Below are 25672 nucleotides of genomic sequence, written 5' to 3'. Positions count from 1 at the left end.
CTAAAATGTTATATGCCAAAAATCATGTAAATTGATCAAGTAGTTATATTTTTAACTTAGAAAATAAAATTTTATGGCTAGGTGAGCAGAATCTGTCTTACTTTGCCATCTTAAAGAGACAAGGGGGTATAACAATAATAATTCATACTTGTGAGATTAGCCGTGCAATATCTACGATTTCTCATTAATCATTTAAAATTGTCCTAAAATGATTTTATTTATAAGAATAAAATTACTTTATCAATTTATGTGACTTTTGGAATATGATCTTTTTGTTCCATCACGAATATGTACATGAATTTTCTGTATTTATCTTTTTTAATTGGAGGAAATTCTGAACAACCACCAAATTCCTTCCTATAAACTGATTTCTTTTTCTTCAAAACTAACAGTTTTTCTACAAATGTAGTCACCATGATAAATGTCTTGAAAAGAAGTTCATTGATACGTCAGTTTATTGCAGAAAAGTTCAAATATTGAGAAAATGAAATATTTTAATATTATCCTTTTTTGGTTTATTTTCTTTGAAAATAAAACAAACGTTTTGTTCTTTAAAATTATTATTTTACTCTAATAATCTATAAAAAAAAATTTTATTTCAGCTTTTGTGATTTATAATTTCCTCAGCCTTTGCTATGAATATCTTGGAGGTGAGAGCTCCATAATGTCAGAGATACGGGGCAAACCTATACAGTAAGTATGACAGACCTTATAATTTTGGAGACATTGGTTCGCATTTTCCTTAAATTTAATTTTCCCTTCTTCATCTTTTTTTTTTTTTCTCTTTATAATTTTTAAGCTTTGTCCTTAATCTATTTAGCTCTCTCTCTCTCTCTCTCTCTCTCTCTCTCTCTCTCTCTCTCTCTCTCTCTCTCTCTCTCTCTCTCTCTCTCTCTATCCTCTCTCCTTTTCCATCCTCCTCCTTCTCCTATCTCTCCTGTTTGCATCCCCATCCTCCTCTCTTTCCCCTTTTGCATCCTCTTTTCCCTATCCTCTCCCTCCCTCTCTTTTTCTTCCCTCTCTCTTTTCTCTTTTGCTTTCCACTTTTTCTCTTTCCCCTCTCTCTTCTTTCCTCTCAAATAAGCATTTGATCAAATTTTTTTTTATTTCAAATATAAAATACTAACAACTAAAAAAGTAGAATTATCTATTAAATGCTTTGTTATTCATGTTTGTATTTCTTTCTTTTTACTTTTGTTGATGTTGTCACTACAGCAAATCGCATCAATTTTAATGGAGTACATCAATCCATGAAGCACTCTATTGTTTTTGATTCTGAATATTTATGACTGCCTTTTTGTTTATAAAGGCATTTTGTATTTGGCTTGTAATTGCCTGTTTACTAAAAATTAGCAAATAAATGTTCCGTGTTTGATTCATTTATCACCACAAAAACACAACTTCCATGCAAACCACTTTGATGAATGAGAAGAAAAAAAAGTTCTCTTCAAACAAAAGTAGCGATGAGTTGTGCGTGCGTGCGTGTGTGTGTGTGTATATATATATATATATATATATATATATATATATATATATATATATATATATAATGTATTATGATGCTGTAATTGACCCTTTTCCCTCTCCACTTACACTGACAATCTCGATTACACTGGATCTTCTTTCCCCTTTTTTCCTTCTCTTCCTTTCTTTCACCTTCTTCTTCTGCTTTCGATTTCAATGTCTGTAGTTTTAAATGTCATATAACCCCCCCCCTCTCATCCTAGATTTTAACATGTTTTATTTTTAAACAAACTCCTCTTTCATTTAAGAACCGGACTTCTTCAGTGGTTTATTAAGTCGCCTTGACCGACCACTTGTCCAAATTTTAGCATATCCAGTGTCGCGACCCTGTAAATTTGTTTATATCAATAAAAAAAAGTATATATATATATATAAACATATAAACTACTTCACTTACTCACATAAAATTAATATACGAAAGTATAAATTTATGCATAAACTTTAAGTATTTACTTCAAAAGTGCTCAATACATAGGTAGAGCTAGTTAGTAAGTTATAAAATATATATGGCGATTAAGCTACACTGAATATTCCACGTTTCATCCACTCTAGGACTCTTTAGGTTTATCTATAAGGCTGAAGAGTCCTAGAGTGGATGAAACGCGGAATATTCAGTGTAGCTTAATTGCCATATATATTTTATAACTTACTATATATATAATGAGAATAAAGGAAATAATATTCTGATGGAATGAAAAAGGGACAAACCAAGTTATATGTACATATATTTTTTAATATGCCATTAAACAAAAAATCTCACACTCCATAACGCTATACATATTTTGAAATGGCAATGGCTTTTTTCGTTCTGAAGTAGACAAACACATTCTTTTCACAAGTATATATTCAAATATCGTACTGATATTTTTTTTTTATTTAATCATCCTGAGGAAGTCTTGAAATATAGACAAAACACTGAACTTGGTTTGTTACTCTTTATCTCTCTCTTATATATATATATATAGAGAGAGAGATCTCATTCAAACACACTAGTGTTTGAATATATGGTTAAGTGGCAGTTTTAATCATTTAGAACTGCTTTAAAGTTTCACTGCTCACTCATTTTTTGACCAAATTTCAAACAATTATTACAGTTTATAGATCACCTTCTCAGCTATATTGTGAAAAAAATTTCGATTCCGTTCAGTAAAACAAAAGTTATGATGAATTTCCTGGTGTTCAAAATCATAAAAATATATAAGGAGGTGAGTGACGCTTTTTATGACTGGTTTCCATAGCAACCACGTCGCTTTAGTGACTACTGTTGCTACTAACTCACTACTGTCTTGAAAGAGAAGTATCAAGCGAAACAGAGAATGGAAGCATCAAAGGGAGATAATTGGGGGGATTTTATTGAAAGCAGACGAGTGCCTTACATTGTTATTACATATGTGTATATGGGGGCAAAAAAAAATAAGACTGAAATTAAACAAAGAACAAGTGAATTTATTGGAAGTCTGGAAAAATCATGGATTACAATAGAAAAATGCGAGCATGAAAAGTAATATGGTTTAGCTTAAACATGGAAAAGTAAAGGACTAGTTATTAAAACAGAAAAAAAAGACAAGATATTCTGGTAAAAAATATGATAAATTTATAACTTAAAATATTGTAGCGTTAAGAATTTTTTCAAATTCAATTTATAACATAATATAATCAATTCTAAATGCTGCAATATTTTAAATTATAAATTTATATTTTTTATTAGAATATCTTGTCCTTTTCTTTTCCAGTTTTCACAACTAGTCTTTTACTTTTCCATGTTTAAGCTTAACCATATTAATTTTCATACTCACATTTTTCTATTGTTTTATATATATATGGAAACAATAAATATACAAATACGTAAATAACACATACAATTTGTTCTATTAAAACTATGAAGCAAAATAATGAAACATCTATTAACGAAGATGCAACAAAAAACAATTCCTCAAAACGATCATTTCTATTGTTTTATATATATATATATATATATATATATATATATATATATATATACACACATACACACACACTCCTATTTGGATTAATTTTTTTATTGATATTCATATTAAAAACGCTTTTTTTCTATTTATTTAAAAAGAAAATACAACTTTGTTATATATGGGTCATGAAATTGCATTCATCTGCAAAAGATCTAGCTAATTTGCATATTTTAAACTTTAAACATTCATTTTATTAATTCCCTATTAGTTTTTTCAGTTTTCTCATGAGATGATCATCTTTAGTTCACTATTACATGCAATTATATTCATGCAGATATTCTACATGATTTATACTTGCGTCATATTTGCATAAAAAGGTTATAGTAAACACAAACATTTTTCTGAATATATATGGTAAGATCATCTCAGGAAGCAGCAACTTTATGGCAGCCTACCTATCATATCTACTATCATCCGGGAGCGATGTCAATGCCAGAGGAGCAAGCAACAATTGGTAAGAAATGTATTACTGTGAACTCCACGGCATGGGCGCATGAGCATAGGATAACTTAGATCCACGTACATCCAGCAAATTGCACATGGTACCAACTGTGATCTTGAAGATCTGAGGCAGCTGATGGAAGACAGGGAAATCTGGAGATAGTCCCATTAGTCTGGGCAAGGAGCCTGACCAGATAGATAAATAGATGCCTGTGTTCCAAAATTCATGGTTCAGGGTGTAACCCGAGGGGTGGGAAATGTGGTATTACCCCTTAGTTACCATTGCTTCTAGGTCCACTTTGGTCCAGGATGGTACTATCTTTAGAACATCTGGTGCTACCAGATCGGGCTGTCTGAAAATACTGGATTCCTGACCAGAAATGCACCAAATACTGATGTTGTTTATTCATTTCCCTTTGCAAAATTCAATCATATTCTGCAAAGTCAAAAACACAAACAAAAAAAAAATTTCTACAAAACAACCAAACCAAACACTTTGAATAAATATTTGAAGATATAAAGAACTTGAAGCATAAACACGTTTTCCAAAATCATTGAATTCGGCATTAAATAACCTAAAAAGGGTTGATATGCCACAAAACAAAGCAAAATTCATAATGATCAGTTAATTAGTTTAAGATTAAATCATGCAATACAAACATATGCATTTTTCCTTTTAATATCCTGAAGATGTCCTTTGCAATAGGAACGAAACGTTGATTATTTTATGAATTCATTCGTTTTTTTTCTTTTTTCAAAACAACATATATGAATATATCTAATGTTATATCAGAATATAAAGGGTTACTTTTGGGGGTTGTATCCAATGGGGGATTGTGGGAAGTTGAGTTGCGAGATGTCTGTTCACACTACATTTAAACTTCTGCAGGTCAGTACAGTTAGGGAAACAAGAAATAGGGATGAAATTCCAATGTCTAGCAGTTTGGGTTAGAGTAGAAGGCTTTCCGGCATCAAGAGACCTCAACAGTGAAGGGGTAGGATTTTGTTGCTTATCAGGTTATTAAATTTACAACAAAAAAGATAAGTATTTTATGTCCTTAAGTTAAAATTTGTTGCTAAATCTGTTTCAGATCCAGTTGGATGTGGTGTACATGTTGCTTGGCAGGAAGACAATACACTATAGGTTTTCTACGCTTTTGCAAACAGGTCAGTTAACAATGATTTTTTTTTTTTTACTTTTTCTATGGAAATCACTCCAGACACGGTATGAAGCCACTTGATAAAAGGAGCTAAAAAAAAAGGCATATTTGCCGTTTAGTTGTATAAATATCCACAAAGCATAAAACCACTAAAAGGTATTCTTAAAGGTTGACTCCGGTATCGAGCAGAAGTTTGTTTATATCTCTTACAAACCTTAAATGGGTAAAATATAATCACGTAATTATTGAAAATGTGATCATCATGTTATTAAAATTTAATTAAAATTAACCACGTTGTTTCACAAATAATGCAAGATAAAGTTTTAAAATGATTAGATATGTTTTATTTTATAATTTAACATTAAAAACATTGAATAAAAATAAAATTTTGGATTCTTATGTATTTTTTTTCTGGTACTGTGCTGAAATAATGTTATTATTTTGAATGCTATTCTTAACACGAGGAGGATATTTTGTAACTATTCTGTGTTTCCACCTTACCATTAAAAAAAACAAAAAAAAAGATATTGTGAAACTTAAATTCAACCTGAAAAAAAACTATTTAATATAGCGTGGTACTAAAAATTTATAAACACCAAATTTTGGTTTAATTTTACAGTAGATATTGTTCTCAGATGCATACGATGGAAGATGGTACCACCCCATTTTTATATAATTTTTTTTTTTTTTTAAATTGTAAGGTGGAAGCACAGAATAATTACAAAACACCCTCACCTCCTCATTAAGAATGGTTCTCAAAATAATAACGTTATTATTTCAGCACAGTAGCCAAAAATACATAAGTATCCAAAATTTCATTTTTATTGTTCAATGTTTTTAATTTTAAATTGTAAAATAAAACACATTTAATCATTTTAAAACTTTATCTTGCATTACATTTTTAAATTTGTTAAACAACATGGTTAATTTAAATTAAATTTTAAATTTTAATCACATGATTACATTTTCAATAATTATGTGATTATATTTTACTCATTTAAAGTTTGTAAAATATGTAAACAAGCCTTTGCTTGATACCGGTGTCTATCTTTAAGAGTCCCATTTAGTGATTACCTGGTTTGAGGATATTTTTATAACTAAACGGCAAATCTGTCAAAAAAAAAATCAGTTCAAGGTCAAAAACTAATCCACAATAAGTGATAAATGGATATATCTTAAGCCAGAAAATAGCTACTCTTTCCCCTTTGTCAGAAACATTGCTCATGGAATGTGAGGACTATAGGAGAAGGTGAGTTACGAGGCTACCAAAAGTAAAACCAAGGTTCACCCTCCATTTATTTGCTACTTGTTAAATTTTTACATTATTAAATTTTTTTTAATTTACTCAATAAGAGTTTTCATACAAGTAATTTTCAGTGACTCATTACTGGCAATAACAAGTGGTATTGACTGGAATCTGAGTGACAACAAGTCTCCCCAGATGTCCAGCACTTTCCACCTCTTTTAATAACCATTGCAAATCACTTTGCATTATCACAACAACTATTTTCACATTCAAAGATTTTACCCATTTTCATCTTGCCATTCTTTATATAGTCTCAGTCTTTTTTTATTACAATTTTTCCTCGTTGTTGTTTTTTTATTTGTTTGTTTTAAATGTTTTCAGGATTGTTCCTAGTGTTCCTACAATTATTGGCACTACAGTGATTTTTTTCCATGCTCTATATTTAAGTTCTCTGAAAAGTTCCATGTTTTTCTGTTCTCGTTATATTCGCTTGAGACAACAAAATCTTTAATTTGGCAAGTTTTTTCCTTCTTGACTATTATCATGTCCAGTTATCATGCTTGGATGAGTTTATACCTCCATTTACCAAAGAATTTTGTGATTTTCATTTTTCAATATTGTCTCTGGTTTGTCATACTACCGTTTTTCTGTATGTTCAGATAGCAGATGCTTGCATAGTTCCCAGTTGACCGTTTTTCTCACACAATCATGTCTGCTTCTGTATTCATCTTGGAATAGTTTGAAGCATTCACTTATGTGATTTATTGTTTTGTTTCCTTGTCGACAGAGTCTACATTTCCTGTTTTCTTGGTTTTTTTCTCTGTCTTAGCTTTAGTATAGTTTGCTCTGATTGCGTTGTTTTGTGTCATTATCAGTATTGATTCCATTTCTTTTTCCAGGTAACTTTTTCATAGCCATGTGCAGTTGTTTTCATATGTTTTTTCTGAATCTTCCATGTTTTCATGCTTTTCTTCCTATTTTTCTTTTCTAATCTTTTTTGCTTTCAGTTTCAATTCTCCCTGTTCATCTTTTAAGTGTTCCGTACTGTAATATCTAGCTTTTCTCTGTTTTGGGTTATATATTTTTCCAGCTTTTTTTTTTGTATCTTCAACACAATTTTCTATACTTATTTGTCCTCTTTTCACTTCTCTTTTTTTTTAGTCAAGCTATATCATCTTTTGAGTTTAGTACATTATACATGGTTATTAATTTCCTCAGCTTCTGTTTCAGCTACATGAGTTCTTTTGTCTAATCTATGAATGATCTCTTACACAAAATACTTTTAATCAGGTTTCTACTAAGATTTGTAAAAGTTTTCTCAAATATTCTTTTCCAATCTTTCATTTCTAATGGTGTCTGCTTCCAGAACTACCATATGTGTATGCATCATATTTACCAAGTTGCTCTTATCTCTTGATAGTTGCATAGTCCTATTCTGTCTTAAACTTTCCCCTTTTTGTCTCTAGTAGTGCACACTTTCTCATTCCAATGAAGATTCTGGTTGTGTTTATCAGCTTTTCCAATTAAAAAAAAATAACTTCAGTTCGTCCATATACATGTGATAGTGTATTCTTTCTTCTGTGTCTGTGAACTTGTATTCAGTATTACACATCCTGAGTATATTTGTTTAAAAATTTTTTTTTTGTTTTTCTAAAATCCATTCTTTCATGGAAACATCTTTTCAAAAATGTAAATCGTTTATCTCAGGAATCTAAATAAAAGTGGGAGTGGTGAATGCAATATGTAGAAGAGAATGATACCTATCACCCCCTCCCAAAAAAAGCCGACATGATTAGCCAATCAGCAATCAGTTGTCAGAAAACAATGTTTTCATTAAAAAAAATCACTTGTCTGATATTTTTAAAAAGGAAAAATCGTTTTCAATCATAGTTGTTTCCATGAAAAAGAAATTGTTTTCGTTGTTACTAAAAATAAAAACTTATTTTATTGAAACTTTACTTGCAAAAAAAAAAATACATCAAAAAGCAATTTGATACTTTCCATGAAAAAAGAAAAAAAAATCTTGATTTTTCTTGATCGTTGTTTCCATGTTTTTATCTTAAAAAAAAAATTGTTTCTTTGAAACATTTGTTGAAAAAATTTTTTAATATACTTTACTGAACTCCAATCTCTGCCCCCACCTCACCAATCTTTTACGAAAAACACCCATCTAGCTGAATCCACTGTCAAAAATTTTCCCCACTCTTTATCTGTGCTTAAATCCAAACGTAGATTCCATGAACAAAGCTTCTTTCTTAGAACTGCACGCCTGTGGAACTCTGTTCCGTCTGCCTGCTTCCCACCTGACTACAACCTTGATGTCTTCAAGTCCAACGTAAACAAATTCCTGATGAACCGCCTCCTTAAGTAGACACTTTATTAAATCTCCACACTAACGTACTGTACTTGCAGTAACCCTTATCCCTAAGTGGCTTCCGGGCCTTGATAAGTGGTGACCACCGTGTAAAAAAAAATAAATTATTTTTATTTTTCATATAATTAAATTTATGATAAGTCTTAGCTTATCATTTTGTAATAGAGTGCAGATGCTAATATGGCAACTGTATTCAAATGACTCGGCTGTGTGCGAAAGAAAGAAAAGACTATAAAAAGAAGAAATGTGTATGCAAACCAATGATCATGTTAGACACACCTGGGTGGCGTCACAGCCAAGACGAGAAGTCATGCGTGGCCAAAGGAGGAGGAATAAAAGTCTTTTGTTAAAACCTGAAACAGCAAGTTGAATTTCTTTATGTTCCTAGCGACAGTCTCCAACGTGTTCGGTCCTGATTGTTTACATATTAACACGTGTGTAAACATGGATACTACGTTACAATTAATGTTCGCATCAACCTTTTCTGACAACTTTTCTGGCTGTTTACCATAATCTGCCTGAAGATGCCGACACAACATTGGGTTAGGTTTTAGATTAATACCATAAAACGAAAGTTAAAAAATAAAATAAACTGGTGCTAATATAGTTGAGGCTATAAAAATAAAATATATTTTAAAAAATTGATTACTGTACACGCAATAACCCTTATCCCCGAGTGGCCTCCGGGCCTTGATAAGTGGTGACTTACATGTTAAAAAAAAAAAAATAATAATAATAATAAAATTAAGCACTATCAGACATAAATTACTCGTTCTTAACGTTTGGACAAGTCCATGATGCCAAATAAGGAGTTACAGTAATTATTATAAAGATGTTCATGATGCTAATCAGTTTCCAAACACAAATCTGATTTTTACTCCTTAGAGATTCTGGTGTCAAACGATCCACAATGTTTTTGTCATCTTCAGATTTTTCATGGAAATGATGCATTTCGAAGTGATATCGTATATCAGATATTACATAGGTTTTAATTCCCTCTTGAGGACACCACCATTGATTGAGTACAATGATGAGGAAGTGGGGGATGGAGAGAGGAGCAAAGAACTGTTACTATGGTGACCAGACACAAGATGATTAGATACAGATTGGATGATTCGCAAACAAATTTCATAACATCGGATTTGGTGTTGCCAAGGCAACTGAACTTTGCTCAACTATATAATATTAATTTGATACATTTTAAAATCTTTATCTTTTTTTTTTCTTAATTAATAAATAAAATTTTGAATAAAATTCAGTAAGTTAAAAATTTTACGACAAGTTTATTATTCGAAAAGGAATAGATTAAAATTTGGAATAAAATTCAGTAAGTTAAAAATTTTACGACAAATTTATTATTCGATAAGGAATAAATTAAAATTTTTGCATTCGTTGTTTAATAATAAATTTGTCGTAATTTTTTTATTTACTGAATTTAAATTATGCAGTGATTAGCGGAAAAAAGCAAAACAGTACTGTCTTAAACATGTTTCATAAAAGTGACCTTATCGGTATGTCTGAGGAATGGTCTCTATCCTTTCTTAATTTTTGGTCTATAGACTTAAAACTTGATATATAGGCAATTTGAACCTGTAAAACAAATTCAATTTGGTTTTTAGCTAGTAAAAATAGCTGGGGGTCAAAAAAAAAAAAGAAAAAAAGGAACTTGACAGGCGGAAATCAACTTAAAGTGCTCTATGTATGTGCAAATATACATTTATGCATTAAAGTTGGTTGAATTTTAACGTTTTCTTATCTATCTGATGATAGCTCAAACGGTAACAACTAAGGTTAGAGTGCAAAATATGTTGGTTTCAGTTCTAGCTAATAGCACCCAAGTCATATTTTTTTTAATTTTAAATCATTACTATATATTTGGTATAATATAATAATCAATAGTGTATTGGTTCTAGTCTATATAAATAAAACAGATGTGTGTGTCTGTCTGTTTTAAATCAATAAACTCTTAAACTACTGGTCACATAACACTGAAATTAATTGGAAATAGTAATCACGCACCAAGAATTGTTTATAACAAGTAAAATCTTTGTTTGGATGGATGGATAACGCATACAGAAATATTTCAGCAAGTTGAAATGTAAAATGTTCATTTCAACTTGCCGATACAGTTTTATTAGTTTTATGCATACAAAAATTTATTCATAGCTTGAAGTGGTTTCATTTTAAATCTTTCTTATCTATCTGTTGAGTTAACTTAAATGGTAGGGAACACGTCTGGAGCGCTAAATGTTTTGGTTTCGATTCTAGCTGATGGCACCCAAGTCATTTTTTTAATTTTTGAAATCACTACTAATAGAGAATTGACTCTGTAATGATAAATATGAAATCTGCAGGAATTAAAATATATTTAAGCTTATTTTATGAGTAATGCTGGGCAACGGTGGGCAGCCTGCTAGTATATAGATATAAACATAGATAAAAGGAAAAGATCTTTTTTTGAAAGATATGGGTTAAGAGACTTTTTCATAATTTACTTTTTATTGAAACATTTTATTTTAATAAACTTTATGTACATTTTTTTTTTTGTTATTTCATTCTTTCATATGCATATGTGCGCGTGTGAAAAAATGAAAACGGGAAACTGGAAATTGTTTATATATTCATGAACGTTTTGTCTTTATTTCAAGACTTCTTTGGGATGATTGATTTTATATTTTTTTCTTCAAATAAATCATTCCAGGGAAGTCTTGATAAATATGTAAATGATTTTGTTTTTTTATTTTCCATGTTGGAATGTTATTTCTATAATCTTAATCACACACACACACATATTTTTGGCTACATTGGGTAGAAAGAAATCCAACCAAGAGCTCGATTGTTTAATAATAAAAGTGTAATATTTATAAAATTACAAAAGTTCAGATCAATATGATTTCAATATGATTTCTTATGTTTTCAAGCTTTGGGGAGGGGGGGGGGGCTATCAAGTAAAAAAAAAAAAAAAAAATTCTGCAATTGCAAACTGCTCTCTTGTTTTCGTCAGCTATCTTTTGATCTGTAAGATTTTGTATATCGAGTAAGCCGGTTACTTTTTGAGAAATATTTTCATCATTTTTCTTTGGTAAGTAAATTAGTTGGTGACCCCCAAAACATTTCTAGAAAAAAAAAAAAAGCTGAAAAGTATAATTAAGAAAAATAAGGGATCGAATCCAAACAAACTATCAATGGCATTTTGCGAGATGTTTCTTCAAAAATATTTTTATTCTTTTTTTTTATTTTTGTTATTTGTAAAATATTTTTTTCAGTAAAGGTGTCGAGTTTCTTTAGAAGAAAAAAAATCAAAGAAAACGGTGAAATATAGTGGTTGTCTGATTTAAATGATCGGTTATAGCGACTTTATGTAGGTTAACTAATTTGCATATTTGAAAAGCGAGCATTACTTATTCATTTTTATGGTTTCTTAATAGATGATTGGTTTCATTTATTTTGCTGACTTCTATTTATGCATAATTGTAGAGAATTTATGATGAAAACTTTATAGTACACTGACATGTTTTTTATATATCTATATACCTTTGAAGCTGAGTTTTTTTTTTTTCAGGCTCTGATAATGATATTAAGTTTACCTTTTCTATTTAAAAAATTTAAATTTTTATTAAACTTCTTAATAAACCAAGATATGGCTATGCGAGTGACCACATGAAGATTAACTAATTTTTATATTCCTTTTTAAACTGAGTGTTAATTAATTAGTTAATCATTTTTATGGTTTCTTATTAGATGATTGGTTTCATTTCACTATTATGCGGAATTTTATTTATGCATAGTTTCTACATTCTGCATAATTGTGCAGAATTTATTTATTTTTTATTTTTTTATTACATTTTCACCCCAAACAAAACACATTGCCACTTTGATATAGAGGGCTACTATTAGGGACACAGGCTACAGGGGTATTAGGTGGGGAGTTGGGCAGCAAGATGTCAGTTCATGTTACACTTGAACTTCTGCATGTCAGTACAGTTGCAGAAGTAGGAACTTGGCAGGGAGTTCCAAAGTCTAGCAGTTCTGGAGAAGAAACTACTGGAGTAGAAGGCTCTCTTACATTTAGGGATCTCTATTGTGAAGGGGTTGGATTGTACTTCTTGTCGGGTTTGTCAGGGGTATTTACATAGAGAGGGTACAAGTGCTTGCAGCTCGTCGGAACATACACCGTTAAAGTACTTGTAGAACAGGCAGAGGGATGCTACATTGCGTCGATGGGACAGAGGCTGAAGCTTGGATGATAGTTCAGGACCTATCAGGTTTGCGACTCTTTTTTAAACCTTGTCTAGGCGTGAGACTAGTAACACATGCACCGGCCCAAATATGACAACAATACTCCATACATGGGTGAATGGTGGTGGCCCGATAGAGGTACAGGATACTTTCGGGTGTTAGTAGCCTTCTAGCACGGTAAAGAGAACCTACCTTTTTCGCAGCGATTCTGGCAATGCTCTCAATGTAATTGTTCCAACTCCTGTTTCCTGTGAACGTTAGGCCGAGGAGTTTAAAAGATGTACTTTCAGATAAAGAGTCTTTGGCCATTGCTATTGGTGTTAGTGAAGGTATCGACATGTCTGGTTACTATTTTCGTCAGAAGTACTGTAATTGTCGTCGTTATTAATATTTTCATTGTGATCGATTAAGATGCTAGGTAATATTTCATGTTTTTCATCCACTGGATCGCCATTTTTTAAATTTAATGCATCATTGAATTTTACACATCTAACCCTTTTTATGGCATTTTGGGTTGCGAAGTAGATAAGTATGCCGGGCTATTTTTATCGTAACCTACGAAAGTACCTTTTTCGCTTTTAGTATTTAGTTTACTGGTGTTTTCTATAAATGCAAAACAGAACCAAATAGATGCTTTCTGTTCATTTTAGGTTTTACAGCACAAAACGCTTCATACGGCGTTTTTCCTAGCCTCTTATTGAACGATCTATATCTGATATATGCTGCTGCCATTAAAGCATATGTCCATAAACTATGCATTAATTTCGATTTGATAAGTAGGCATCTTGTCATTTCAAAAAGGGTTCGCCATGCCCTTTCAGTGATGCCATTTTGGAAGGGGGAATACGGCGCCGATTTCTCGTGTTTAATACGGTGGTTAATTAATAGAAGTTCAAAGTCTTTACTAGTAAATTCAGTCCCATTGAGCGAATACATTTTACTGAACCGTACGAGGCAACATCAGCTAAATATTTCTTAGCGGCAAGGATAGTGTCGGATTTGTTTTTTAGAAATAACAAATAAAACATTATGCCTGCTGTTTCTTTTGCGTATGCTCAAAATTAAACATTCATAAATAAAAGTTACTTATTTTTTAACATTTTGTATCCATCTGTCCATAGCTTAGATGCTAACAAAGCTGGAGAGATGAATAATGACTAAGGCTGAAGCGCAGTACATTCTGATTTTGATTCTAGCGAATACTATCCAACTCACATTTTTTTCATAACTTTTGAAATCATCACTATATATTGATTAATAATCAATAGTTGTCTCTATAATAAGAAATCTGCATGGATTAAGATATCATATTCATGCATATTTTATGACAGGTAATAGTGGGTGGTCTGATAGTAAGTGACCTTGTCTGTGTGTGTGAAACGTCTCTACCAAACTCCTCTCTGAATATTTGGTCTACAGACAAAGCTTATGTATAGCGTCTTTGGACCTTGGGAACACTTTCAATTTGGTTTTTAACATGTAAAAATAGCTGTTAAGGGGTCAAAATTTGAGAAAAAAATCAATTGATCTTGGCAAGAGTAAATCGATTATCTTCTGAGCATGTGCACATATACATTTTTAGCTTGAAGTTGCTTAATTTTTAGCCTTTTTTATAAATCTATCGATAACTCAGTAACTATGAAGGCTGAAGTGCTAAATGTTATGGTTTCGATTCCAGTTGATAACACCAAAGTTTTTTTTTTACTTTTTAAATCATTACTATATATATTGGGTACAATATAATAATCAATAGAGAATTTGCTCTATAATAATGAATATGAAATCTGCATACATTAAAATATCATATTTAAGCATATTTTATGACTGAGAAACGCCAGACGGGCTGTTAATTCTCTCTGCTTCACTTTTTGTTATCAAGTAAGATCTATGACTTACTTGTAGTTTCATTTAATAATTTTGCAAACAAAATCCGATCCCACATTTTGCTAAATCCTACGCTTTGATGAGAAGGAAAGTATTTCTTCGAAACTCCGCGGATTAAGGACTATCCACTTATTTAGGGTTTCCTTTTTTAAATTTCAAAGTGTTTTTTAACATGTCTTAACTACTTGGTCTTATATATATTGAGCATTTGGGAAGTGAGATACAAATTACCATTAGCGTATAAAGCGATGCTCTTTGTGTAAACAAATTGAGCTTAGGTACTTGGACAATGTCACAACATTGTTAATTTACTACTCGCATAGCAGCAGCCATATAACGCAACAGTTAGAGGCTCCGACTGTTGTTTAGGCGATCGGGTTTCAATCCTGGCTAGAGGTAGTTGTTTGTCTAGCCACACTGATGAGAAACTGTGAAACAGTACTGTATGTATATGAGATATATATATATGTGTGTGTGTGTGTGTGATTGTATTGCTGTTTTCTAAATGCCAGTCCAATGAAACTAGTGTTTATAAAATAGTGTTTAATTACAAATAGAGCTGTATTATAATATAAATTTCTTTATTAACATAAACATGTGCATACATGTTTCAACTGTGATTTCTATCAAAATCCAATTTCCTCAAGTCTTCAGTGTCTCACACACACACACACACGTTTATTCTTTAAAAAAAAAAAAAAAAAAAAAAGCGGATTTGTAAAAGAATTTTTCCATCTACCTTTGAGGCAGTTGATGTTTGGAGGCCTGAGAAAGTTGGATTTGTTCATGCAATCAAAATTTTAAATTTCATTTTTTATCCAAAATGAAGTTGAATCCAAATAAATAAATCTGAAAAATAATAAAAAAAATGTGACTCACTCAGAATGTAAAGAGATGCTCATAACATGTCTCAGATGCAGCACTCCACAAGCCCCACAAAAACTCTATGGACACTTTCATTAGAACTTGATCAAAATGAGAAGAGATTTTCTGGTCACTATTGGACAACTAAGGATGAAATTGTTAACAATGTTCTTTTGTTTCTGATGACTTTTATATAGAGAACATTTAGATGATATAAGGGGAAGCAACTTGTGATTACTTATAATTCTATAACAAACAAGGATTTTTTTCATCACAATTATTTTCATTTCATTTTTTCTTTTTTTTCTAGGCCACTTTGCAGTTTTGCATTATCAAACCGGTTATGGCCGTCATAACTTTGGTTTTGCAATCTTTTGGACTCTATAAGGATGGCAATTTCTCGTAAGTATTCAAAAGATTATAATTGCATTCATTTACTTAACCCAACCACCATGGTTTTGCTATGTAACTTGAAAAAAAATATCATTCAAAATCTTAAACAGAATTTAAAATCGTAAGAATGTGAAAATGTAAATAAAATGAAAAGGGAAAAGTAAAAAATTTACAAATGTGAGAAAGCAAAGACAATTTTAAATACATGCAAGCAATGAACAAATGAACACACAAAGACTTATTCAATTAAAGATATAATGGAAGAATAAAAAAGCCATTTCTGTTTTAAATCTCCTGAGGTAAGAATAGATGATTTCATGATATATATTCGACTGCTTTTTTTTTTTTTTACTATATACAGTATGTTCTTGCTTTGATTACTTTTAGATATTTTGTGTCTTTATGGTACTATTAGATCAGGTTGTCTGATGATAATAGCTTCCTGACTTAAAATTGACCAAACCATAATTGTTATTGTTTTTTTCTTTTGTTTTGCAAAACTCATGTTCTGCAAAGCCAAAAACAGAAAACAACAATTTTCCTATATGAAAAATGAAAATCGAGCACCATAAATAAATATTTAAAGATATTTCCAAAATTACTGGATTAAATAAACCAGTAAAGGGTTGATATGTTGTAAAAAAAAACAAAAAAAAAACAACTAAAACAACCATATTTTGTGTGCAATCTCTTTGCACTTAGGAAAAGATGGCTCAGTGTTATGACTCCATGCTAAGACAATTCTTCTTACTTGAATGTTTTCTTTTTCTTTGAATTTTAATTTTCATAAAGTTTTGCAAACTTAATCCAATAATTATTCAATGTATTTTCTTTATAACAATAAAAGCAATACTGTTTTCATATTTTTAAATAATTTTTAATTTCATCTTTATAATAGCAGAAATAGTATATTTTTGTAATAACAGAAATAATATATTTTTCATTGAAAAAATTACTTGTTCAACACCTTTCATCATTTTACGTAAACTACCCAAAATTCCAACAATAGCAGTTCTTCATATTTAAATTCCTTGGACTATTGTTCTCATCTTGAGTGTCATTTTCAGAAGGTTGCAGTCAGTGTGACCTCTGACTTTCTTCAGGTGTGTCTTGTCGAACTCACAAATCTGCACAGAATTTCAAGCTGTACTTTTTATTTAATTCATGAGGGTAGCATGCTCTTGTTCTGTCGGCCATGAAAACTGAACACTCAACCTTCCATGCAAAATTCCCAAGTTTAACAAGATACACCTTAAGAAGGTGTGAGATTACATCTACCGAAACGTGTGAATAATGCTCAAGATGAGAATAGTAGTCCGAATAATTCAAATAGTACAAATTATGAATCCTCATCTAAAATTTCAAAAACATATAGATTCATCTTATCCCTACTGTAAAAGAGTTTGTCTTTGACAAAATTCCTATGGCAAATACTTTATTTCCAAAATAATTATTGAAAACGATGTTGTTGGGGAAAAGTGAACACATTATTTCTATCAAAAGATACCTTTTCCTTTTTCAATTCCATTAGATTCTTAGATTTGAATCAAGAACTTTTGTTATTTCTCCTTTTCAGACCGGCAAGTGGTTACCTATACATCACTATAATTTACAACATTTCTATAAGTCTGGCACTCTATGGTCTCTTCTTGTTCTACTTTGCAACCAAAGAATTGCTGAGTCCCTTTGAACCTGTTCTGAAATTCTTCACCGTCAAGTCTGTGATTTTCCTCTCTTTTTGGCAAGGTACGTTCTATAACCAATCAACTTCACTTGCACATGTTCCCATGTTTGAAGCTTTCATTTATATCGATGTATGCATGGATGAGGAAAATTCTGAATTTAAAAGGAAACAGAGAGAGAACTCCAAAATCTATCAGTCCTAGGATAAACCTATTAGCATCTAGTGACCTCAACAATGAAGGGGTGGAATTTTGTTGCCTGTTGGGTGAGTCGAGTATTTACATCGAGAGCACAAGTGCTGAGACTTCATCAGAGCACATATTATTAAAGTACTTGCAAACAGGTGCAGAGCTGTGACATTACAGTGATAAGACAGTTACGGGATATATTATATTTGAAAGTCTTTTTTTAGTGACGCCCCTCCCCCCATTTTTTTGAGAGACTGGTGGTAGATGCAGGCAAATTGTGGCTTTGATATAGAATGCTTTCTAGTGCAAGTAATTTTCTAGCACAGAAGAGGGAGCTCACCTTCTTTGCAGCAGCCTTGGCAATGCCCTCAATGTCTTTGTTCCAATTTTTTTTTTTTTTTTTTTTTTTTTTTTTTAATTACATTTTCACCCCAAACAAGGCAAATTGCCACTTTGGTGTAGGGGGCTACTATCAGGGGCAACAACTACTGGGGTACTATGTAGGGATTTGGGCAGCAAGGTGTCGGTTCACGTTACACTTGAACTTCTGCACGTCAGTACTGTTGGGGAAGCAGGGACCTGGAATGGAATTCCAGAGTCTAGCGGTTCTGGGGAAGAAACTATTGGAGTAAAAAGATCTTTTACATCTAGGGATTTCTACAGTGTGGGGGTGGGATTTAGCAGCCTGTCGGGTTTGTCGAGGGTGCTCACGTCGTGGGGGCACAAGTGATTACAGTTCGTCAGAGCATTCACCACTAAAATACTTGTAGAAAAGGCAGAGGGATGCAACATTTCGTCGATGGGACAGAGGCTGAAGCTTAGATGCCAGTTCAGGGCCTATCAGGTTTGCGACTCTCTTTTAAACCTTGTCAAGGAGCGAGAGACTAGTAGCAGATGCACCAGCCCAGATGTGGCAGCAATACTCCATACATGGGCGAATGGTGGCCTTATAGAGGTACAGGATACTTTCGGGTGTTAGTAGTTTTCTAGCACGGTAGAGAGAGCCCACCTTTCTTGCAGCGGCCCTGGCAATGCCTTCAATGTAATTGTTCCAACTCATGTTTCCTGTGAACGTTAGGCCAAGCAGTTTGAAAGATGGACTCTCAGATAAAGAGTCGTTGGCCATTGCTATGGGTGGTAGAGAGGGTTTCTTGTAATTATTGAATGAAACTAGTTTAGTCTTGGCAGCATTGAACGCGACCAACCACTTTTGTCCCCATTCCACTACAGATTGGAGGTCTTCCTCTAGTGTTTCTGCCATTTCTTTAGAAATGTGTTCATTCGTCTTCCTGTCGTGTCTGCCATAGAGTGTAGTGTCATCAGCATATATACCCATCTCAGAGGCAATGTTGTCGGGGAGGTCATTTATGAATATCAGGAACAATAGAGGTCCAAGGATAGAACCCTGGGGCACCCCCGCATTTATATCATATTGTTTAGATGTACGACCGTCGAGGACAACCTGGATTTTTCTCTTATCTAAGAAGGATTTAATTATGTTAAGTATTCTACCAGTGATACCGTATGATCTGATTTTACTGAGGAGACCCTCATGCCATACCCTGTCAAAAGCCTTAGATATATCTAGAGCTACCGCTCTGCTCTCCCCCGCTTTGTCGTGAATGGTATATACGTTCAGAGATCACAGTTAGGATGTCTGCTGTGGAACGGGCTTGTCTAAATCCATATTGTTTGTCAGTCAGTAGTTTAGCATCTGTAAGATGATGGACTAGAGCATGGTTAATTATGGTCTCAAATATTTTGGCAAAAAGTGGGAGGAGGCTAATGGGGCGATAATTTGATGGGTCTGTCCTTTCGCCAGAATTCTTGAATACTGGTACAACAGAAGCAGTTTTCCAACAGCCCGGAAAGCAAGCTTCATTAAGGCATTTATTGTAGAGTTTGGAGAGAACTGGAGCTACTTCGGCTGAGCACTTTTTTAATAGCACAGCTGGGATGAGGTCGGGTCCACATGCTTTTGAGGTGTCAAGGTTTTTTATGATAGCATGCACCTGAGCAGGGGTGGTTTTCAGATCGTCTATTTATGTTGCCTGTGAATGTTAGGTAGAGGAGTTTGAAAGATGGGTTCTCAATTACGTTTGTCAATTTTCTGACATAACAACCTTTTTTTGTGGGTGATTTAATCATTTAGTTTGAATGATTTGAATAAAATTAAGATATTCGTTTACTTTTCTTATGAAATATACTTAATTATTCTATTGATATGCACCAAATGCTAACACCTAAGTTGCATCTTGTTGTGATGTCCTCCTTAAAGATAACAATGAATTCTTTTACTACAAAAACCAGGCAAACATATCTCTCCAAGTTATGCACACTTGGAAGTCGGACACTCTTTATATACTGTATTTGCTTTTCTGTTCAATATTAAAGGGAATTAGCAATCTTATAGACGTCTGTCTCTCCATGTTGAGGCAAATTGAAGACTGGCTTTCTATCACTAAAACAGAAAAAAAGAAAACCAAATGCTAATGATAGCAATCCTCTTCACCACAATCTCTTTTCATAGGTGCGCGCCAGTGATAGGCTGTCACATCATGGAACCTTCAGTTGATTTATGTTCTGTCATTGGTTGATCAGCACGGAAATGGAGTGGAGGAGGGTAATTTAATTCCTCATCATTCTGCTGGTCTGCTGCAAGTCGATATTATCAATGGCTTGAATGGCATCAATGTGCATGCACGATAATGCGTTAGCAACCAGATTTTCAGTTCCTTTGGTATATTGAATGTTGGAAGTAAATCGTGAAATGTAATCCAAATGACGAGCTTCTTTGGGCAAATGTTTACCGGGTTTAGCAAATAAAGCATGCAATAATAGTTTATGATCAGTTAATAGTGAAATCACAGCCTTCCAACATATATCGGAAAAAGGCGGCAAGAATTTCTCTAATGAACGTGCTGTATTTAGTTTCAAGTTTGAAATTAAAGATTGGGTTGCATTAATAATGTGGTGAGATGTGTATTTTTTATAAGGCAAGAGTTCTGAAACATCAGTTAAGTGGAAAAAGAATATTGTATAATTATAAATATGTTGCTGGAAGCTTCTAGTGACTGAAGAAAGTTATTGGTATCAGCGTAATTTTATGAAAAAAACTTTACGAATGCGAAATCCTAGGGAGAAAAAGAATGTTTAGAATATTCATCCATTATTACTGCATACTATTATTTGCTTCCTTAGTAAGGGATAGTGTTTTGTTCGTTTGCAGTTTTTATGTGACACTTTTGTGTTGAGAGCCTCATGGTGATAATTTCGAGCAGTGGTTATTCAGTCAGCGAAAAGCTGACTAAAGATCATGGATTCGATGCTAAAAGTCAAAAACTATAAAACAAACACCTACAAATTTGATATATTCCTGGATAAATAATATCTAAAACTTTGAAAAAAAAAAATATTCAATCTCTGGGGGTCAGCTGGACCTGGTTCCATCAGTGGTGGGATCACTTTTTAGTGTAGTATTATGTACTAATTTGAACAAACAAAAAAAGCTGACTCATTACTAAAAATATCTATTATATAAAGTAAAGTTGTATGTGTGTATGTTCAGCTCGAGAGGAATGAGGCAAAGAAGGAAAAAGCGGTCTAGGGAAGGAATGAAAGAGAGGTAGAGGGGTAACTGACAGCCATGAAAGAAAAAGCTTTGATGTTAAATAGTAATTTATTGGTTGCACTTTTATCGAATGCATGTTCTTATTCTTTACTTTGAGTTTTTAAATCAAAAACAGACGAACTTGTTAAGTCAACAAGTTTTACTTACAGTTCAACTGATAACATAATGGCAAAAGAGAGGTTGGTCATCTGTCACTTATGCAACAATACTGACGTTATCAATTTTATTCAATAATCAGTGGAAAACCAAAGTGCACTATTGCGGAATAAATATCTTAATGTGTAACTATCTGCAAACCATGAAAAGGAAGGAGTTGACTCTTTAATGTTATCAACTTTATTGAATCACTAAAAAAATTACAAAGGAAGGAAATAACATTTAAAAGGGAACAAAGAGAAAATTTCAAGAGGAAGATAAACACAAAGTGGAAATGGACAAATTCAAACAAAGGAGGGGGTATAATTTCCGCGTGCCTCTCTGTTAGCAGTAATTGGAATGAGGAAGGGAACGCTGATTTTCCCTTGATTCTATTTCCTGTTTAAGCCAACTTCCGCAGTAAATAAAGGGTAGAACAAACTGATAAAAAGAGTTGTCATCATATTTCTAGCTATTTACGTTACATATATGATAAAAATGTATATAATAATCACGACATTAGAAATTTATGTAGTGACTGTTATAAGAGAGAAGACTAGAAATATGTTTTCCAAAGCAATGCTGGGTAACCCTGCTAATATGATATATATATATACTGATTTAAAAAGAAAATGCAAAGAATCTATCATATAAAGCAGAGTTAAAGTATGTCTTTGTATGTCCAGCTAAAGAAGAATGAGCAGAGGGGAAAACAGGGAAGCGAGATGGATAGAGAGAGGTAGAGAGAAGTTTTAATAGAAATATTACTTTTGCTCTAGGCGATGCTAGGTAGCCCTGCTAATATATAATAAATGTACATTGCTTATTTTTTTATCTTGTAGGTGTTGTCTAATGCATTAACCCTTATCTTTGAGTGGCCTTTTGGGCCTTAATTAGCAGTGACCCATTAGTACATAAAAAAATTTAAAAATCCATGCATACTTTTTCAAATTGATAAAACAACTTCACCTTGTGCATGTTTGATCTAACCCTAACTGCCAATCTTGTTACATATATAATCAATGTATATCTATTTTTTTATTTTATTTATTTTTTTTTTTTTTGTAGGTGTTGTCCTTGCCATCTTTGAAAAAGCTGACTTAATAAGTCCTATCTTCTCCGAAGCTGGAATACTGCGAGTTGGTGTGGGTACAGTGTCGGCTGGCTGGCAAAACTTCTTGATTTGTATCGAGATGGTATTTGCTGCCATTGCTCTTCGCTTTGCTTTCCCGCATATGATTTATAGCTCGGGCCCTACGTCTAACCATGGCCGCACGGTGTCTCTGCAGAGCATCTCAAGCAGCCTGAAGGAGACGATGAACCCGCGTGACATCATGCAGGATGCAATTCACAACTTCCATCCGCAGTACCAGCAATACACCCAGCAAGGTATGAAAATCCCTCACGACGAAGAGGGTCACGAGTCTGGGTGGCCATATGACCAGCAGTATCCTTATCAGCAGCAAGCCTCTTACCCCAATGGAGCCATACCCACCACCCGACCAATGCCACCGACTGGTGGCAATTCAAACAAGATGAAGTTTAATGAGAAAACTACATTACTCAGTTCTGATGATGAATTCCAATGAAGCCAATCATGAAATCTCACCAACCTGACAAATTTGAAAAAGAAAAAATGTTTCTGAGGGGAGCAGCAAATTGTCAGTTGTTATAAACTTGATATGAAAATTGTGTATCATATGTAAAAGAAACAAAGACGACAAACGTTTTAATTTTCACCTCTTTACCACCACTTTTACTAATGCTGCTGCTGTGGCTGCTGGAAGCAGTTACTGAAATCAACCAATCAAATACCAGATTATAGGTCACATGATACTTTGGATCTCCAATCAAAAGTCATATCCTTTCAAATGATCTGAAATGCAAAATGTCATATCCAAAAAGACGAAATAATGGTGACCTGTTTTTTTTTTTTTTTAAATCAAATGCATATCTTCAATATCACAAAAGATGAAGAAAAAAATAAACAAAAATATACTTGACCACTTCCAATGTAAAATGTTTTTTTGGATATTATTTGTTATTGTTGATGTTATTGCTGTTATTGTTTTGAGTAGGATTTTTTTTCTCCATCCAGTGAAAAAAATAAATTGTTAAACTATTTGAAAAATTCTAAAATGGATAAAATAAGGTTTAAAACCCAAACAGAAAAAAAAAACAAAGAAGAAAATAACATTTTGCTTGTTTTGCAAACTTTTTATTTTTCCATTAATTAATTTTAAATTCTTCACTTTGATGTTTAAATTCTTGTTTAAAGTTACTTTTTTTGATATCCTGTTCTGTTTATCTTTTTTTCTTCTTTAATTTATAAAAAGCCAAACTTCATTTTGTTTATTTTTTGATAGAATTTTGCTTAATCATTTCATATAAACTTTAAGACAATCCTAAGAAATTCTGCTGAGGACGATTTCAGAACAACTTATTGCATAAAATTATTATTATTCATATATTATTATATTCAATGCTTATTTTTTGACAAAAAATAATAAAATATATTTACTATTGCTGTTTGTCTACGCAAACTCGAAACCAGTTTAAACATAGTTATTGAAAATTTTTATCATGGCCGGTTTATACTGAGTAATGCATTGTTTTTTATCTTAACAAATATATTTAAAGAAAAATATAATTACCGATTTTTGAAGAATGAAAAGTTTCTAGAATAAGGACCTATTACGCACACATTTTTGATAAAGTTGATTTCGAATTGTCCCTGCCTCCAACCCCAAAAAGAAACTTGCTTAATGACTATAATGCATCACTTAGCATGGGAGAGCTGTCTTGAAAATCTTCAGCGAACATATGAACAAGTGGAAACAAGATACAGCCATGTTGAAAAGTGTTAGTGTAGACAAAGTGCATGGTATGTTTTCTTTAATAATAAACTAGCAGGTTGTCCGGCTTTGCCTGGTCATAAAATATGCATAAATATTATATTTTAATTCATACAGAAACTGAGACGTGCATGTGAGTATTATGTTTTTTCGAAACAGTTCATTTCTTGTAAAAGTAAAAAAAAAAAAAATACTCAAGCTGAAATCGAAACCAAAACCTAAAGATAGCAAGTCAAGTATGATAACCATTAGCCCAGCTTGACACAATCTTTAAGAGGTGTTTTCAAACCTACTTATTCTTTTCATAAGTAGTCTGTCATGTGAACGATTCACACATATACATTTGTGAAACAGTTGACAAACAGATAAAATTCCGATGACTCCCACCATGTACTAATTTTTAAATTTTGACTCCCTAATAGCCCTTTTTTCTTGATGAAAACCAATTAAAGTTTTCCACGCGTCTGAATACTCCATATACCAAATTTCAAGTCTTTAGATTAAAAATTTGTAGAGTATATAGGTTGAGAAGTGTCCTCCCACATATTCTCACTTTTATAGATATATAGATTAAATGAAATATGTTTTGCCAAAAAAATAAAATAAAATAAACATTGAACATAATGGTTTCATGTGATAAGGTGTTTTGAAATAGTGCTGATTGGTATTTTTTAGGATTCACCTAAAATTAATGTTTAATATCTTAATATTTCTGTAGATTTCAAGATTATTTTTCTCATTTACCATTCTATTATTAATATAGAAATGATTTACCATTCTATTATTAATATAGAAATGATTTACCATTCTATTATTAATATAGAAATGATTTACCATTCTATTATTAATATAGAAATGATTTACCATTCTATTATTAATATAGAAATGATTTACCATTCTATTATTAATATAGAAATGATTTACCATTCTATTATTAATATAGAAATGATTTACCATTCTATTATTAATATAGAAATGATTTGTGAGCATACAAAGAATAGTTCATACAAAGATTAGAGAAGAAATGAGTCCAATCTTTGAGAAAAGTCAGACTATGAAAAAAATTG

At 32.2% G+C, this 25672-nt stretch overlaps 1 protein-coding gene across 6 annotated transcripts in view; it reads left to right on the top strand.

The window, feature by feature from the left end:
* LOC145286326 (transmembrane protein 184B-like) overlaps positions 1 to 24041 on the top strand; it is a 254925-nt gene extending 230884 nt beyond the window's left edge. For all 6 annotated transcript variants that reach the window (XM_080135250.1, XM_080135255.1, XM_080135252.1 and 3 more), the window contains 5 exons: positions 603 to 693; positions 5045 to 5120; positions 16031 to 16122; positions 17690 to 17859; positions 22819 to 24041. In XM_080135250.1, the coding sequence (XP_079991376.1) occupies positions 603 to 693; positions 5045 to 5120; positions 16031 to 16122; positions 17690 to 17859; positions 22819 to 23339 (950 nt within the window). In that variant the 3' untranslated portion in view covers positions 23340 to 24041. The remainder of the gene's footprint in view (positions 1 to 602; positions 694 to 5044; positions 5121 to 16030; positions 16123 to 17689; positions 17860 to 22818) is intronic.
* Positions 24042 to 25672: the final 1631 nt, after the last annotated feature.

Source organism: Euprymna scolopes, chromosome 10 (genome assembly GCF_053919585.1).
Source record: "Euprymna scolopes isolate OS-2025 chromosome 10, ASM5391958v1, whole genome shotgun sequence".
NCBI lineage: Eukaryota > Metazoa > Mollusca > Cephalopoda > Sepiida > Sepiolidae > Euprymna > Euprymna scolopes.
Note: the sequence above shows the minus strand (reverse complement) of the source record. Positions and strands in the feature narration are given on the sequence as shown.